This window comes from Leopardus geoffroyi, chromosome C1, assembly GCF_018350155.1.
Source record: "Leopardus geoffroyi isolate Oge1 chromosome C1, O.geoffroyi_Oge1_pat1.0, whole genome shotgun sequence".
NCBI lineage: Eukaryota > Metazoa > Chordata > Mammalia > Carnivora > Felidae > Leopardus > Leopardus geoffroyi.
In genome coordinates this window covers 20,930,384-20,947,953 of record NC_059328.1, presented here as the reverse complement: position 1 = coordinate 20,947,953, position 17,570 = coordinate 20,930,384, and the positions used below count along the sequence as shown (strand labels likewise).

Sequence of the window (17,570 nt, the reverse complement as noted above, 5' to 3'; positions counted from 1 at the left end):
GTCAGCACAGCCCAATGCGGGGCTCGATCTCACAACCTCGAGATCACGACCTGAGCTGCTCTCAAGAGTCGGACGCTTAATGGACTGAGCCACCCAGGCACCCCAGACATGGTTTCCTTTTAACCTCATCTTTTCTAGCTGTGAAGTTGCTTTCTTTCTCCTCATTGCAGTGTTTGGCCACTCAGAAATCCCATTATGTAGGAATGGGTAGCCCTCTTTTCTGTCCCCCTTTTGTGATCTTCCTCAATTTGGTGCCACAATTAAATGCAGACGGAAGTGAATTTTGCATGTGGGCTTGGTCCTAAGGGTTCTGTGCCAAGAAGGAACTTTTTTTCTTGCTTGCTTATTGTTTGTCCCAGAGCACACTCTTCCTCAGGGTCCCGTGTAGTTTAGATGGTCTCTGCAGGAAGGCATGGGAACTGGCCCACCAGCCTGTATTAGCTGCTTGGTAGTCATCTGGAGAGCTCCATGCTGGGGTATGGAAGCCAAGAGGCTTCCATAGGAAGTGCAGTGGGTCCGGACAGCCCAAAGGAGTGTTAGCAGACACAGGAGGGACACACTCAAGTGCAGTACCTAGAATCCAGGCTGCATATTGACACTCTTGGAGCTCACATCTCAGCTGGAGACTCAGGTCACCTTTTTATCTGTGTCCTATCTCCTGCTGTCCGTGGTGCTTAGTTCTGTGACTGCGTCAGTCTAGGAAACCAAAGCCCCACCACTTCCAGAAGTGAGGTCTGTGGTCTTAACTCACGGAACAGGCCTAGACTGACCTTGGAAGCTGAGTTGGTCTCTGCATAGAGCCGGGTTTGTATTTGTTCCCTTATCTCTGTTACACTGGATGGTGAGGCTCTCCAACCGATCAGTACACGTTGTCTCCACAGTCTAAGAGCTTAGTATATTTCAAACACTGAGATGAATTCTGTGATTAGGGGACAGTGGGAATAGGGAAAGAACATAGGTCTTAGAGGGGCGCCTGGATGGCTCAGTTGGTTAATCATCTGACTCTTGGTTTTGGCTCAGGTCATGATCTCATGGTTTGTGAATTTGAGCCCTGCATCAGGCTCTGTACTGACAGCATGGAGCCTGCTTGGATTCTCTCTGTCCCTCTTCTGCTCATGCATACTATCTCTCTCTCTCTCTCTATCTATCTCTCTCTCTCTCTCTGTCTCTCTCTCTCTCAAAACAAATAAACATTTGGGGCGCCTGGATGGCTTGGTCGGTTAAGCGTCCGACTTCGGCTCAGGTCATGATCTCATGGGCCGTGAGTTCGAGCCCCGCATCGGGCTCTATGCTGACAGCTCAGAGCCTGGAGCCTGTTTCAGATTCTGTGTCTCCCTCTTTCTCTGACCCTCCCCTGTTCATGCTCTGTCTCTCTCTGTCTCAAAAATAAGTAAACGTTTAAAAATAAATAAATAAACATTTAAAAAAAGAACATAGGTTTTAGAGACAGGTACAGTTATGTGATCTGGGTCAACAATAAGGATAATTAACATTCTTACTATTTATTATGTCCCAGGCACTGCACTAAATACTTTACCAAGGGGCACCCAGCTCGCTCAGTCAGTTAAGCAACCAACTCTTGATTTTGGCCGAGGTCATGATCTCACGGTTCATGGGTTCGAGCCCTGCATCAGAGCCTGCTTGGGATTCTCTGTCTCAAAATAAATAAACTTTAAAAAAAAAAAAAAAAAAAACTTTACCAAGATTACTTCATTTAATCCTTAAAACAATTGGGGTGCCTGGGTGGCTCAGTTGGTTAAGCGTCCGACTTCGGCTCAGGTCATGATCCCACGGTCCGTGAGTTCGAGCCCCAGGTCAGGCTCTGTGCTGACAGCTCAGAGCCTGGAGCCTGTTTCAGATTCTGTGTCTCCCTCTTTCTCTGACCCTCCCCTGTTCATGCTCCCTCTCTCTCTGTCTCAAAAATAAATAAACGTTAAAAAAATAATAAAAAAAAAATTTTGTGAGGTAGAAAACTATTAGTTTCATTTTACATATGAAGAAACTGAAGCTTAGGGAGGTTAAAATAACTTGCTCATAGTCACGGCTGATAGGTGGTGAGCTGGGGTCCTAACTCAGCTCATGACTAGTCTGCTTCCTAAAGCACCTGACCACTCAAACTTGTATTCTGATCTTTAAAATTGGGCCGGTGTCTATCTTAGAGAGTTAAGGATTTAGATCATGTTTATAAAGGGTCTGGCACACGACTTAACTAAATGATACCTGTTAACCATTTTTCCAGAAGCCCAGATGTCATTTTTATTCAATGGTTTTCGAGTGAAAAAATCTTGGATAGTCACCTGCAGCTCTCATGTGCTGTGTACTGCAGAGATGAGAGGGTCCTGGTCTCTCGGGGGCTTAGGATTGGGTGGGGGAAGAGGAGAAGGAGTGGGCCAACAACGAGGGGGTGGCAAACATAACAAAAGGCTCTTGGTGCGGTGTGGTCAGGATTGAGTCCCCTTTACCAAGAGGCAGGAAACACTGTGCCACCGCCGCCCAGTTTGGTGTTCTCTGATTACTTTCTGCACCAACCAGTGAGACGACTGGTGCTGGGGACTCAGGATTGAGTAGAACCCAGTTGGCTCCTCTGGGTACCAAAACTCTGAGGCTGAGGGAGTGCAAGGTGCCAGGAGCCTAGAACCGGAGGGAAGCTGGTACAATGTCCATCCCTTTACAGATCAGGCCCCCAGAGTCCTTTGCGGTCCGTAGTCTGATTTCAGTGAGATCCTGTCCACGGTCTTGTAATGGTTGGCTGGTACCTCAGATTCCCTGAGAAGCAGCAGTTACGAAGCAGGGCTCCTCCGGCATCTACAGGGTATTCTGAAATTGTTCAAGTACTTCTTCATAATCGTGTTCGTCATCATCTGCAGAAGAGTTCAAGTCAGTGACGATCTTTGGCCTTAAGCGGGTTCCTTCCCCTTTTTAGGGCACCGGACAGGGAAGGAGTTGGTGTGGATGCTCTGAGGTCCTTGCTAGACCAGAAACTACAATTTATTCTTTCCGAATACTGTGTAAATATCCCCCCCTGCATGCCTTGGGGAGGGTAGTATGTTTGAGGATGAACTCATTTTCCTTGCCAGGACTTGAGCCCCTGAGAGGGGGACAGTAGAGACCCCCCCCCCCCCCCCCCCGCCACCAGCCTCAGCCCACCCCTTAGAAGCCTGTCTGTCCGGCTGGGACTGCGGAAAGGCCTGCTCATGAGCAGGGAAGGCCAACACCAGCAGAGGTGAGAGCAGCAGCAGAGGAGCAGAGTAGGGAGGGGAGAAGCAAGGACACGGCTGAGCAGGAGCTGGCAGGGACTCACCTGGAGCCTTCGTGTTGGACTTAGTGGCCCTGAGGCCCTTCTTGTGGGCAGAAACCTTGCTGTATGTATCTGAGCTGTTCTTGGCACTCTGTGGCAGTGTCTGCATCCTGGGTTTGAGGAGCCGGGGGCATTGCTGCAGTTCTAAGACTTGAGAAGACTAAGTGGGAGAAAAAGCAGAAGTCAGCAGGGTCCATGACATGTAATTCCCTTCAAATGTCACTTCCTCTGCTCCCTTGAACTTCCTTTTCAGGGTAGGGCTTCTCGGGACCCCAAGCGTCTTTGCTGCTAGCATATCTGAAGGAGACAGGCCAGGATGAGAGATGAAGGGTTGGGGGCTAGAGATAGGGTGCGCTGAGTGTCTCCACAGAGAGGATTCACATCTGCTGCTGAAGGGTGGGGCGGGGGGGGGGGGGGGGGAACAATCACAAAATCTCAGGACAGGTGCCAGAGCTGAGAGCGGTCCCAGAAGGAAGAGGGCTTTTGTGGGACTCCTACCTTATGCCATATGCATACCTGCTCATTTATCCTCACGTGACCCTCTGAATAGCTGTTTGAATTCCCCATGAACACATGAGGGAAACAGGCTCAGAGAGAGTGTACCATGTCAGACCTCAGGATCGCAAGCTGAGCCAAGGTTCAGACCCAGAACCATGTCCGTGGCTTCTAAAGCTGGTGCTCCTCCCACCACACTGTGCTTTGGAGAGCAAACAGTATAGGGCCCCTCATTAGCAGTGGGGTATACTGATGCTCAGAAAAGAAAAGTTGCAGGATCAAAGGCAGGGAGCAGGGACCGGGCCCAAAGTCGCTTCCAACAGGGGCGAAGGCTGGGACTGAGGTCTCAGCTCTTTGTACTGCGGGGTTTCCAGCACTGTCAGCAAGGCCTGTGTTTCAGACCCCCCAGCCCATTCTTTGTTCCATCAGAAAACCACTGCCCTCCTCCCTCCCCTACAGATGCAAGCCTCTTGTGGGGCCGAAACTGCTCAGAATTCATCTTTCTAACTTCCTCTGCTACTCCACCACTTACCCTCACGGTACGAAATAGGAGTCTCCCCAGGTCCCAAGACAGTAACCTTATTACACTCTATAAAGTGCTTTTGATACAGATCATCTGTTATCAGCACAGCACCGTAGTTAGGTGCTCGGGCTGGGTGGCCAGACCCAGTGTCAAACCCCATCCTGCCATTCGCTAGGTTGTGATCTCAGGTCAACTACTTTACCCCTCTCTCTCTTGGTTTCTCAACTGTAGAAAGAGGGGTCAGTGCCCATCTCAGAGGGATGGCATGAGAGCTATTTGGGGTCACGCGCAATATGGCATCTGCCACCGAGTAGACACCCGGCAGGTAGCCGCTGTGAAGCCAGCATTGTGAGTGATAGTATCTCAGGTTCCCTGGTGAGAAAATGGATACTCAGAGAAGGAGTGCAAGCCACAGAGTGAGTAAACGGAGCCATAAACTTGGTCTTTCTGCTTCCGTGCCTGGTTCTTCCCCATTGTTGTGATTCCGTTTGGATCAGTTCAACACTTACTGGCAGTGCCTGCCTGCCTGGTGGCGGGTGAGGTCCCAGCCCTCACAGACCTCTCCCAACCAAGTGAAAACTAGCTGTGGTCCCGCCCACCCACGCTGTGTACAGCCCGCAGTACGAATACAGAAGAGGGAAGGCTGTCGCTGCCAGAGGAAGTCTGAGCTGAGCCTTGCCCACCGAAAGGAGGAAGGACATTTCCCAGCCAAAGGACTGGAATAGTAAAGTGCTGAGGCAGGAATCCTGGCCTACCGAAGAAGCCTCAGGAATTTCTCTGTGCCTGAGCGTGGACCAGAGAAGGTGGTAGAAGATGGACCTGGGAAGGCGAGGTTGAAATCAGCTTATAAAGGACCGTGGATGCCATGTTAAGGGGTTGGCATTACCCTCTGGAAATAGGGAACCACTGAAGGTTTCAGAAGAGAAGGGGCAGAGGCCCGTCGGTGACCAGGGAAGGGCGTGGGGGGGCCATTCTGACAGCTGTGGGGAGGGGTGGGAAAGGTTGCTGACACCGCTTAGGTGGTGGATGATGACGCCTGAACAGGGGACGGCAGGGGAAGCACAGTGAACCTGGGGGCAGGACGCTCCTGCTCCAGTTTAGGCCTCCCACTTTTTAACTGGGACTTTGGGCAGGTCTCGGGGTCTCTGAGTTCTCAATTTCTTAACCTGCCGAATACGGATAATCCCACCAGCACCGGATTGTCAGGATCGAATAATAGCCACAAAACGTGTAAGTGTATATATAAACTGCAAGTTCTGTACAGTTGAAAGAAACGTGACGCTGGACAAACATGGCAAGACCTGCAACGATCCCGACAGGTGCCCCCCTCCTTGGTATATTGGTATATTGGTACCTGGCTGCCTTTTCCCTTGCTGGTTTGTTTCTTCTGCCCACGGAGGCCCTCACTTTTGGGGGGTCTTGGTGGTGGGAGTTGGCTCTCAAAGGCTGGTAACCTCCGAAGGCTATAGTAGAAGGCATCTGCCAGCTCCTGCACTGTGGCTATAGGAAGAGGCCTGGCTGGCCGGCCCGGCCGGCCCTTAGCCTCCACAACAGTCAGGTCCAGCCACCGGGGAGGGATCTCAAAGCACATCGCAGGGTTGGAGTCAAGGCTGACCACCAAGAAGGGTTCCATGATTTTCTCCTCCAGCCGCAGGCCCGGGAAGGAGGGCAGAGGGTCAGCAGGGTGGCTGCTGTCCTTGACTACCACCTTGACTTCACAGGGCAGTAAAAACTGGGTAGTCAGATCTTCTAGGCTGTAGCGCCGGCCATCATTCATCTCCTCCACGAAGCTACTGGAGCAGTAGAGGGGCAGCAGAATCTGGTCTTCATCTATCTGTTCATAGTCTTCCTCCTCCTCCCCAGCCTGGTCGCTCAGCCGTTGACACACCAAGACATCTATGTCTCTGCCTTCAGCGCCGTGGGCCTGGCCAGACCTCAACACCTCCAGCCTGTCACCCACAGCCAGGGAAGTGAACCCAGGGCTCTCTACCCCATCGCCCTCATAGTCCTTTGTGGCCACTACCCGGAGCGGCTGGCCTGGCCGGAGAGCGCCCAGGAGGTCATAGGCCGTGAGGAACTCTCTTGGCCGCCGCCGCAGCTTGCCCTGGTAAGCCCCAGAGACCATGAAGTGTCTGGGCGCCTTCCGGCCCTTAGTCGAGACCAGGACCCGCCAGGGCGGTGAGGCCAGGCCATGGATGCAGAGCCTCTGGCCTTTCTGTAGGGACGCTACCCACGGGCTGAGGAAGATAGGGGGCCCCTCTGGAACTTCCAGGATCTCTGTGGTCAGAGGGAAGGGCCCCCCCCGGGCCAGGGCCTCACTCAGCAGCAGCGGTTGGATGAAGTGGATGTGTTGAGAGGAGGCCGTGACGTCCTCCACGTCGACCTCCAGGGTGGAGGGGATCTTGACAATGGTCCTGCGCACTGTGGAAAGGGCAATTTCAGCTCAGGGGTGCTTCACACACCAGCCCAGTGGTGCCCCTCCACCCCCAGCAAAATGTCTGGGCTGGCTGACCTCTTTCCTGTTCTTTTCTGCCAGCATTTCCCCGTGGTATTCGATTCCTTGCTCACTCTTTTCTTTCAATCTCTTTTCAAAAGCTATCATAGAAATGTTTACACATTTGTAAAAGTAGAATAGTATAGTGAACCCCCCATCACCTGGCATCAATATTTCATTCACAGCCCATCTTCTTTCATTCACACCCTATCTATTCCCCTCCACTAGATTATTTTGAATCAGAATAATCACATCATGCCATCTATGACCTTCCAGTATGTATCTCCAAAAGAAGAGGTAAAGCTAGGGGCGCCTGGGTGGCGCAGTCGGTTAAGCGTCCGACTTCAGCCAGGTCACGATCTCGCGGTCTGTGAGTTCGAGCCCCGCGTCGGGCTCTGGGCTGATGGCTCAGAGCCTGGAGCCTGTTTCCGATTCTGTGTCTCCCTCTCTCTCTGCCCCTCCCCTGTTCATGCTCTGTCTCTCTCTGTCCCAAAAATAAATAAACGTTGAAAAAAAAAATTTTTTTTTAAAAAAAAAGAAGAGGTAAAGCTAGAAACCACCATGCCACTACCACATCTAGAGGATAATTATTTGATAATTCATTAGTAGCATCGGATAGCCAATGAGTTCAGCCACTTTTTAAATTTTAATTTCATTTTTTAAAGTTTAAATGCCAGTTAATGACCTTGGCAACTTGTTTACTCCCTGGGCATTGATTAGCACCAGATTTATAAACTCAAGGGGTGCCCTCTAAGAGTCGGGAAACTGGCTCATCCCCTGTGTCTGAGCCGCACCGCGTGGAAGACGGAGGAGGGAATATTCTCGTCTTCCAGACGGTGACACTGAAGCTTAGGCGGTGACTTGCCTCAGGTCACGGTGTCGGGAGTTTTTTTGCTCTGTGCCAGTCGAGCTAATTTACTGTCATTTCCCACAATATTCCAGGGCTCCCTGGGAAAGAGAGAACTTCCTGGGAAGGAAATGTGCAAGAGTCCGGAGCATCTTAGACGAGAAAGCAAGAAAAACCAATTTGAGACGATGCAGGTGTGTGTCAAAAGGATCCAGGAGCCAAACTACAAAGGCTCTCGCGGGCCAAAGCCGAGATAATGTGAGCATCCGTGAATAATTCCAAGGGGTTGGAACCCTGAACATTTTCATCCGTGTGTTCATAATGATGACTTAAAAACAAAACAAAACAAAACACCTGAATAATCATCCTTGAAGAATGCTAGGGAGCCAGCTCATTTTACAAACTAGTAAACAAAGTATAGGCCATTTCTTAGGTTGTTCTCCATGCAGGCTGGAGGCGGCGTGGAGAGCAGGGCTGGTGAAACAGGCAGAACGTGGCCAGGTGGGCCAGGGCAGAGGTAGAATGGCGCCCTGGGACCTCGACGTACATAAACACAATGCCTCTATTGCACAAACTAACTGAAGAGTTGGGTGGGAGCTCTTTCTAGCAGTTTCCTAATAGATGAAGAAGGAACAGTAGGATTAAGATCAGTATTGCAGTTCCTCAGGAAGTCATGGACCTAGGCAGGCATCGGCGGCAGCCACTCACATCACAAACGCTGGTCCCTCTGTTGTATTTGACCTACACCACACGGCAAGGTCGGTGGTGCAACTTTGGTTGGTGACACAGAGCCAGGTGGGGACTCCTTGCCCCACAGCAATGAGAACCTGCCTCTTGTGTCTGGTCAAGCCTCTAAGTGACTGTTTACAGCTGTGCAGAAAAGAGCCAACAGCTGGCCTGAGGCTTCTATCCCTAGAAAAGCCTGCCTGCAAGGTTGGTCATTGGCTGGCGTCTGGGAACATGGTTTACTTAGCAAGTGTTCGAACCATCTTCTAACTGGTGAGGGTGGTTTCCTGTCCTCAGACTGTACAACCTGTTATGCTGAGCATCTGTTTTCTATCTGGAAGCCTAGAATTTTGGTACGTGCTGAGCAGGGGGTACCTATGTGACCAGCCCCCGATAAAAACCTTGGGCCTCGAGTCTGATGACCTTCCCTGGTAGACAGTGCCGTACATGTGTCGTCACAATTCAGTGCTGAAGGGATTCAGCGTGTCCTGTGTGACTCCACCGGGACAGGACTCTGTGTCCTTTCACTATAATAGATCATGGCTGTGAGTACAACTATATGTCAAGTGCCATGAGGCCTCCCGGCAGGCCATCGAACCTGGGGGCGGCCAAGGGCTCAACACGACAGGAAATACAGAAGACAGAGAAGCATCCTGGCACCATCGCGAGGATCCTGGCAACAAAATCTAAAATGTGAGCGAGGCTACAGGACAAAGGGCTTACTCCTGTCAACAGATAAATTATAAGAAAAATAAGAAAGGTGACCCTATAGATTAGTAGAGATTCAAAGGAGCTAACAATCAACAGCAAAGTTGCGAATCTTCTCTGGATCCCGTTGTGAAGAAATTGTAAAAAAAAAAAAAAATATATATATATATATATATATATATATGAGACAGTAGAGGAAATTCAAACACCAAGTAGTGGTATTAGGAGTTATTGTGAACTTTTTTAGTGTGATGATGGTATTATTTGTTTAAAAAAAGTATTTTTAAAAGAGACACACGGGGGGTGCCTGGGTGGCTCAGTCGGTTGAACGTCCGACTTCGGCTCCGGTCATGATCTCGCGGTCCGGTCCGTGAGTTGAGTCCCACCTCGGGCTCTGTGCTGACAGCTCAGAGCCTGGAGCCTGCTTCAGGTTCTGTCCCCCTCTCTGTGCCCCTCCCCCACTCATGCTCTCTCTCTCTCTTTCTGTCAAAAATAAATAAACTTAAGGGGCGCCTGGGTGGCTCAGTTGGTTGGGCGTCTGACTTCGGCTCAGGTCATGATCTCGCGGTCCATGAGTTCAAGCCCCGCATCGGGCTCTGTGCTGACAGCTTGGAGCCTGGAGCCTGCTTCCGATTCTGTGTCTCCCTCTCTTTCTCTGCCTCTCCCCTGCTCATGCTCTGTCTCTCTCTGTCTCAAAAATAAATAAAAACAATTAAAAAAAATTTTTTTAATAAAATAAAAAAAATAAATAAACGTAAAAATATATAAAAATCAAAAAAATAAAAGAGACACACTGAAATATTTATAAAAGAAATGATAGGAGGGGCGCCTGGGTAGCTCAGTCAGTTAAGCGGCTCAGGTCATGATTTCCAGGGTCGTGAGATCAAGCCCCATGTTGGCTTTGCGCTGACAACACGCAGAGCCTACTAAGGATTCTCTGTCCCTTCCCTGCTTGTGCTCTGTCTCTCTCTCTCTCTCTCTCTCACAAAATAAGTAAATAAACAACATGAAAAAAAAAAATAAGATTTAAAAAAAAGAAATAGAATTCATGGGGTTTGTTTTGAAATAATCAGGTGTGTGGTGGAGAGAGATGAAATGGGAGAAATGGGTCATAAGTTGATAGTTGTGACGTCAGGTGATGGGGTCAAGGAGGTTTGTTACATTACCCCCTCCTCGTATATGTATGTTGTACATTCTCCCCTAATAAAGTAGTTTTCAAAGATTTTTAAAAAATCAAAATAAAGAATCCCCACTTGGCTCTGTAGTGCACCAGCACCAACCCTGACCAACTGCTCCCTAGGTAACCTCAGACTCTGTCCTCCAGGGAAGAGGCCCCAGGGCACCCCTTCCCCCTCTGCTCCAGCTCGGCCTCCGCTCTGGCAGACCTGGCCAGGTTCTGCCTCTGCTTCACCAGCCCCGCGCTGCACCTGCCTCCAGCCTGTCCTGCAAAATAGCCTATGAAACAGCTGGGGATTCACCCAGTGCCCTTATTTCCCGGACAGAAGGGCCTTCAGGAACAATCCTATTCTCCCCAGTGGCAGGAAAATCTGCGACTCCTGAACAAATGGTCCAGGTTTCACTCTGTAACACTGTGGCTTTGTCCTAGTTGCTGGCAAGCTCACAGTCCAACTTTTGCCGAATTTTATAAAAGTAAGAAGAGTGGGACCTCACTCTGAATTTCCTTCATCTTCCTGTCTCCTTTTACACCTAACTTCCCACTGTTTGGGCGTCTTCATTCTTTTATATTGTATGTTCTGGGCAAGCCACCTGGGGAAATCCCTAGCCAACCACAGGGATCAGGGAGGTGGGGCACGTCCTATCTCAGCAGCTTCCTAGGGCCCCGTCTCTCGCCCCACCAGGCCTCCCCCCAGCTGCCCAGGCAACTCACTGTGCATGATGGCTTGGACCTCATACTGGGGCCTCAGGATCAGGGAGTGCCAGGGGAGGGTGGGGCAGGTGAAGAGGAGGTCCTTCAGGGCTGATTCCTGCAGAGCCTGGAGCAGGGGCCGAGGGGCACCGGGCTCCCATTCCCAGAAGGGCCCCTTCTGGGACAGGGGCAGGTGCAGAACGAACTGCTGGGCTTCAGTGTCTAGCACACAGCGGGCGTAGTTGGCCCCGTGGTATATTTCCACAGCCTCAAGCAGGAGGGGCTGGTCCTCAGGCACCACCCTGGCCTCTGTGGTGATTCTGTGGGTCGACATGAAGCAAATGGGCAGCTTCTTGGAGTGCTGGGTTGCAGCAGACAGCAGCTCGTTCAAGGTTCCGTAGCTCTGGGGGCCGGTGAGGGGGCTGAAGTGGCCTGTGGGGCACAGCAGAGGGTGTCAAGGTGGGACAGGCCTTTGATGGGCACAGGGCCACACACACCAGGCCCCGGTCTGCCCCAGAGAACCCAGTCAGAGTCCCCTGAACACAAGCACCAAGCATCTGGACATCCAGGCTGCAGGGTGAGGGACAAGAGGCAGCAACTGGCCATGTATGAAGGGACAGTCAAGGGTAGAGATGGGGACAGTTCCTTCTTACACAGACAGGCAAGAACTCGGAGGGATTGGCACCAGAGACAGAACAGGAATGTGTTTCTCAAAAGACAAGGACAACGGCCACAATTGTCCACCTCCTGAATCGTACCTGCCTCTAACTCTGCCAACTTTGCTTCCATATTCCTCACCACTGCTCCAGTCCCCTACATCCACCACCTGTCACCCCATGCTGCAGCAGTGACACTGTCCCTCTCTCCCAAAGTAGAAACCCAGGAGCTACTGGCCAAACGACCTCTCACCACCCTTCTTCACATCTTGTCTGCCAATTCTAGTGACCCGACTGTCTTTCCCCATCTACTCCTTCCCCGGACCCCATCCACTCTCCTGCCACCGGACCGGCCTAAAACACCCCACATCCAGACATAACATCATTTCCAGAGTTTTCCTGCCTAAAACACCCAACACAAATTGAATCAGTGCAACATCACACAAACCCGGACTGCAGGACATTCTGCATAGGTACTGATCCAGACTCTTCAAAACTGTTGATGTCGAGATAGACACTGAAGAATTGTTCCAGCCTGAGGGCACCTGGGTGGCTCAGTCAGTTGTGTCTGACTTTGGTTCAGGTCACGATCTCCAGTTCGTGAGTTCAAGCCCTGCGTCAGGCTGTCTGCTGTCAGCACAGAGCCTGTTTCGGAACCTCAGTCCCCCTCTCTCTCTTTGCCCCTCCCCAGCTCACTCACTCTCTCACTCTCAAAAATAAATATTCAAAAAAAAGAAGAAGAAGAAGAAGAAGAAGAAGAAGAAAAATTGTTCCAGCCTGAAGGAGATTAAGAAATCAGTATGTGGGACTCCTGGGTGGCTCAGTCTATTAAGCGTCCGACTTCAGCTCACAGCTCATGAGTTCGAGCCCTGCGTTGGGCTCTGTGCTGACTGCTCAGAGCCTGGAGCCTGCTTCCGATTCTGTGTCTCCCTCTCTCTCTGCCCCTCCCCTGCTAACACTCTGTGTCTCTTTCTCTCTCTCAAAAATAAACACTTAAAAAAATATTTTTTAAATAAATGAGTATGTGATCTGTGTTTGGCTTCTGGATCAAGGGGAAACACTATAAAGGACATTAGGGGCTTTTGGTGAAATTTGAATAGAGTAGGTTAGACAGTAGTATTATATCAATATTAAATTGATTGAATTTGATCATTGAACAATAGTTTTGTGAACAAATGTCCTTGTACTTAGGAGTAATATTAGTAAATATTAGGAGTAATATTAGTAAATATTAGGAGTAATATATTTTTTTATTTTTTAAATATGAAATTTACTGTTAAATTGGTTTCCATACGACACCCAGTGCTCATCCCAACAGGTGCCCTCCTCCATGCCCATCACCCACTTTCCCCTCTCTCCCACCCAGTAATATTTAGATGTAAAGGGTTATAATGTCTGTATTTCACTCTCATGGTTCAGGACAATATATATATACACATACATATATAGTAATATGTGTTAAGGTACAGCTCTGGGCCACGCCCTGTGCTGAGTACTTCCTGCATGGCAACTCTGAATCCTCACGTCGAGTCTGATTACCCTGTTAGAGAGGAGTAAGCTGAGGCACAGAGAGGTCCCAAGAACTGGCCAAGACCACAGCTATTTGCCAGCAGAGATGGGATTCCCATCCAGGCTGTTAGTTTCAGCGTCCAGTCCGGCTGTGGTCCACTGTGCCACACGCCTCCTGCAGCAACCAGGATACGTAGTAACCAGATACACACTTGCTACTCCCTATAGTTACTCCCTCCGGGGATCCTTCCTCCAACTCGAGAGCCACCTCCTCCAGGAAGCCTGCACAGACCCCTGAGGCAGGCTACTTCTGCCAGGAGCCCTCTGTGAACTGGTGTCTGCTTCCACTGTCCCCCTCCTCTCACTGCCATCCTGGAAGCTCCAGGCTGCAGAAGGCTACACTCAGTCCATCCAGAGCCCCACGCCCCAGCCCCTAGCACAGGGCATGGCACACAAGTGTCAGTAAATGTCTGGTGAGTGAATGAGCCAACACAGGGACAAGCACATGGACAAAGACCTGGAACAAAGAAAGTCCCAGCCGAGAGGCAGATGTGATCAGAGAGATGGGTGTGGAGAGGATGCAGCCACGCCGGGCTAAGGGCATTGTGGGACCACTTGGAGGACATCCCAGGCCTCGGGGCAGGGTAGTGGAGGATGTGGGAGCACATGTGCCAAACTAGAGAGGCAGGAGTGCAAGCTGGGGTCGGTGAGCCCACGGGTGTGCCCGGAGGGGCCAGTGCCCTGGGGGTAGGAGGGGGGTGGCGGAGAGCTGCCTTACCGCAGAAGGTGGGGGCGATTTCAATGGTCTGGCCGGTTCCTGGGTTCTCACAGACCACCCTCTGGAGGCAAACCTGGGTGACCTTGATCAGGTCCCCTGTGGAGAGGCAGCACTCATTCCCAGAGATCTCGTAGATGGAGCCTGTGGAGAAACTGACTCAGTGTCCTGGTGCAGTAAGGGCCCAGTGCTGGGTGGGTTGTGCCCTGTTCTCCAACAGGCTCTGCTCTGCCACAGGTCTGTACATGTTCCAGCTGCCCGGGGCGGCCTTCCCTGTCTTTCCCTACCAAAGGGCCACTGCTTCGGCGGTACTCAGGCAGCACGAACCCTATCTTTGCCTTCTTTTAGTGCTGGATGCACCCCTCCGCGGCACTCTTCTCTGGCCTTCTCCACCTCCCCATGCCTCCTAAACTGAGCTCACAGGCAAGGCAGGACTGATCCATCTCAGGGTCGCTGCAGCCGGCACAGGCCCAGCCTCTAAGCACGTGTTGAAGTCTTGAGCAAGGAAATAACGCAGGAAGTCCTAATTCCCTACGGTACAGCTACAAAGTCAGATCCCAGAAGTTCAGTGACTGCCTGGAGGTCACACACACACACACCGCTAACAGCCACGCTGGTGCTTTCTTCTTCAGATGAGTTGTTTTTAAAGGAAGCACAGGAGAGGGGTGCCTAGGTGGCTCAGTGGTTAAGCGGCCCATTTCAACTTAGGTCATGATCTCACGGCCCGTGAGTTCAAGCCCCGCATCAGACTCTCTGCTGTCAGTGTGCAACCTGCTTGGAATCCTCTGCGCTCCCCCCCCCCCCCCCCACCGCCAACTCTCTCAAATAAATAAACATTAAAAAAAAAGTTTACGGGTGTCTGGGTGGCTCAGTAGGTTAAGCATTTGACTTTGGCTCAGGTCACGATCTCACCATTCGTGACTTTGAATCCCGCCTCAGTGAAAACACAAGCCGCACTTCAGATGAGCCCTGCTTCTCCCCCCCGCCCGCCCTTTGTGGGCACCTGGGTGGCTCGGTTGGTTGAGCAGCCGACTTTGGCTCAAGTCATGATCTCCCTGTCCCTGAGTTCTTCTGCCCCTGTAGGGCTCTGTGTTGACAGCTGGGAGCCTGGAGCCTGCTTCGGATTCTGTGTCTCCCTCTCTCTCTGTCCCACCCCCCCCCCCCCACACACACACACACTCACGCTCTGTCTCTCAAAAATAAATAAACATTAAAAAACAGCTTCTTTTTTTTTTTTTTTTTTTTTTTTTTTTCTCCCGCCACCTGGCCTCCTCCCTGGTTCTTCTGTCACCCGGACTTCCGCCACTTCCCGCGCCCGGGGTCGGGCAGGATGAGGAAACAGGCTTTGCGACACGCCCGTGGTCAGGGGACATCGGGAGGAGCGCAAACAGCGGGAGGCGCCGGCAGGGAGCCCCCAGAGGAGGCCAGTCGGCGTCTGAACCCTCATCTGCCAGATTCCCAAGGGGACCAGAGTGTGGCGGCGGGTGCTGCCCTCCCCCGGGGTGGCCTCGGAACACTTCACTGGGAGCTGCTGTGCCGCGCAGGGGATCAGAAAGAGGGAACAGATGTGGCCAGGCACCCTTGCACTAGTTTGCTTTCTAAGGAAGGACCCCCCCCCCCAACCAGTCGCCAAGTTCCCTCTCCCTGCACCTCCGCTGCCCCCACTCTGCCCGCGGCTCCCCCCACCACCTCGGAGCAGCTGCCTCTCCCCTCCGCCGCCAGTCAACCCCGCCCCTCTCGCTCCTTTGGCTGTCACTAGTGACTGAGCCCCCGCGGTGCACCCATCCCTGGGAACCAGGTGGGCACGTGTGCAAGTTCCGCGAGGAGCAGAGAGCGGGGGAGGCTGCCGGGGGGGGGGGGCGGGGAGCAGCCATTCAAGCCGAGAACTCAATTGCTGATCAGATCAGGCTGCAAAGCCGAGGGCCAAGGTGGGCTGGAGGGACTGAACGGAGGCACGTAGACGGGCGTCGAGGGGGAGGAGTGGGAGGGTGCGCGGGAGGCCTGACCCGGTCGAGCCCTGACTTTCGGCTTCCCTACCGCCAGACCTCCGCCGGTGCGCACCGCGGTTCCACCCCCTCCCTCCCCCCGCCTGGCTCGGTTCCACCCACCCGAGTGTGTAAGGCCGGTGACTTCTCATCACCCTGCGGGGCAGTCAGCGCCCCCCCGTTCCACGAAAGCAAAAACCGAGGCCCGGAGAGGTTGGGTACACTTGGACTTGGGCAGTGGCATAGTGGCTGGGTTTCCCGGGTTTCTGCCGCCCGGGGCGGCGCCCCTGCCCCACACCCAGCGAGAGCCGGGCAGCGGCGGGGGCGGGGGCCGGAGGGGTGCCGGCCCCTCACTCACCCTGGAAGTAGACCCCCGAGCAGACTCGCAGCACACGCGGCAGGGAGGCGGGGTCCAGGGCGCAAACGAAGTCCTGCAGGGACACCGGCTCCATGGTCCTCGCGGCTCGCTGGACGCCTCCTGAGTGGCCGCCGCTCGGCCCTGCAGCCCTGCCCTGCCCCCTGCCTGGCCCCTGTGGGCGGAGCCGCTCGGCCGCGGGGCGTGGGGACCCGGCCGGAGCCCTCCGCGGGCCTCGGCCCCCTCACCCCTGCAGTGGCCTGCGTTCCTGCGTCTCACACTGGGGGCGCGACGTCGAAAGTGCAGATCAGGCCTGACACCTGGAGGCTCCGACTAAAGGACAGCTGCTTCCCACGCCCCACTTCCCCATCCCCCCGCCCCGTTGTCTGTGATGTATCCCACGGTGGGGGGGAGGGGGGAGATGATGAAGATGGAGAAGCCCCCGACGCCCCCGCCCCCCCAACCCGCGCCGCCCTCCCAGTTAGAAGGAGGAAATGTGGCCGGCCTGCTGCAGTTCTGGGTTTCTTTTTTTCCTTTTTTTTAAAAATTTTTTCTTACATTTTATTTATTTTTGAGAGAGAAAGAGAGCACAAGTGGAGGAGGGGCAGAGAGAAGGAGACATAGCATCTGAAGCAGGCTCCAGGCTCCGAGCTGTCAGCACAGAGACTGATGTGGGGCTTGAACTCACGAACCCTGAGATCATGACCAGAGCCAGTCAGTTGCTTAACCGACTGAGCCACCCAGGCGCCCCAGTTCTGGGTTTCTCAGGAGAGGCGCAGCCCTGCCCTTTGGGTCTAAGGAGAAAGATACAGTGTCAGTTTCCCTGGACTCCTGTCGGGGACACTCACGGTCCCTTCACTGGTGGGGAACTCACCACCTTTCCAAGGCACTCATATCCCCCCTAACATTACAGTTAAAAATTCTTCTTTGAGAGGCGCCTGGGTAGCTCAATTGGTTGAGCGTCTGACTTCAGCTCAGGTCATGATCTCACGGTTCATGGGTTCGAGCCCCGCATCAGAGCCTGCAGCCTACTCGGATTCTGTGTCTCCCTCTCTTTCTGCCCCTCCCCCACTTGCACTCTGTCTCTGTCTCTCAAAGATAAATAAATGTTAAAAAAAAAAAAAATTCTTCCTTGGGCCAGAGAGAAATCTGCTTAGGAGAGAGCCCACTTGCTTGGTATATATAACTTTAAGCAAATCACCGGCTTCTGAGTTTCAGTTTCCTCATCTGTAAAATAAAGGAAAGAATCTTTTCTTAGCTGGTGGTACAGGTTAAATGAGATCATTTAGATACTGCGCAAAATACTTTGTGTGCATGTGTGTGTGTGCTTAA

At 52.5% G+C, this 17,570-nt stretch overlaps 1 protein-coding gene across 1 annotated transcript; it reads right to left on the bottom strand.

Annotated features, from left to right (window-relative positions):
• Window positions 1-2,230: 2,230 nt before the first annotated feature.
• Window positions 2,231-16,431, bottom strand: THEMIS2 (thymocyte selection associated family member 2). Its single transcript, XM_045476280.1, has 6 exons — window positions 16,242-16,431; window positions 13,902-14,042; window positions 10,980-11,390; window positions 5,671-6,737; window positions 3,302-3,458; window positions 2,231-2,861 (listed from the first exon to the last, which is right to left on the bottom strand). Exons 1-6 carry the CDS (start codon window positions 16,333-16,335, stop codon window positions 2,806-2,808), a joined length of 1,926 nt encoding a protein of 641 aa, XP_045332236.1. The 5' UTR covers window positions 16,336-16,431; the 3' UTR covers window positions 2,231-2,805.
• Between the last annotated feature and the right edge of the window lie 1,139 nt (window positions 16,432-17,570).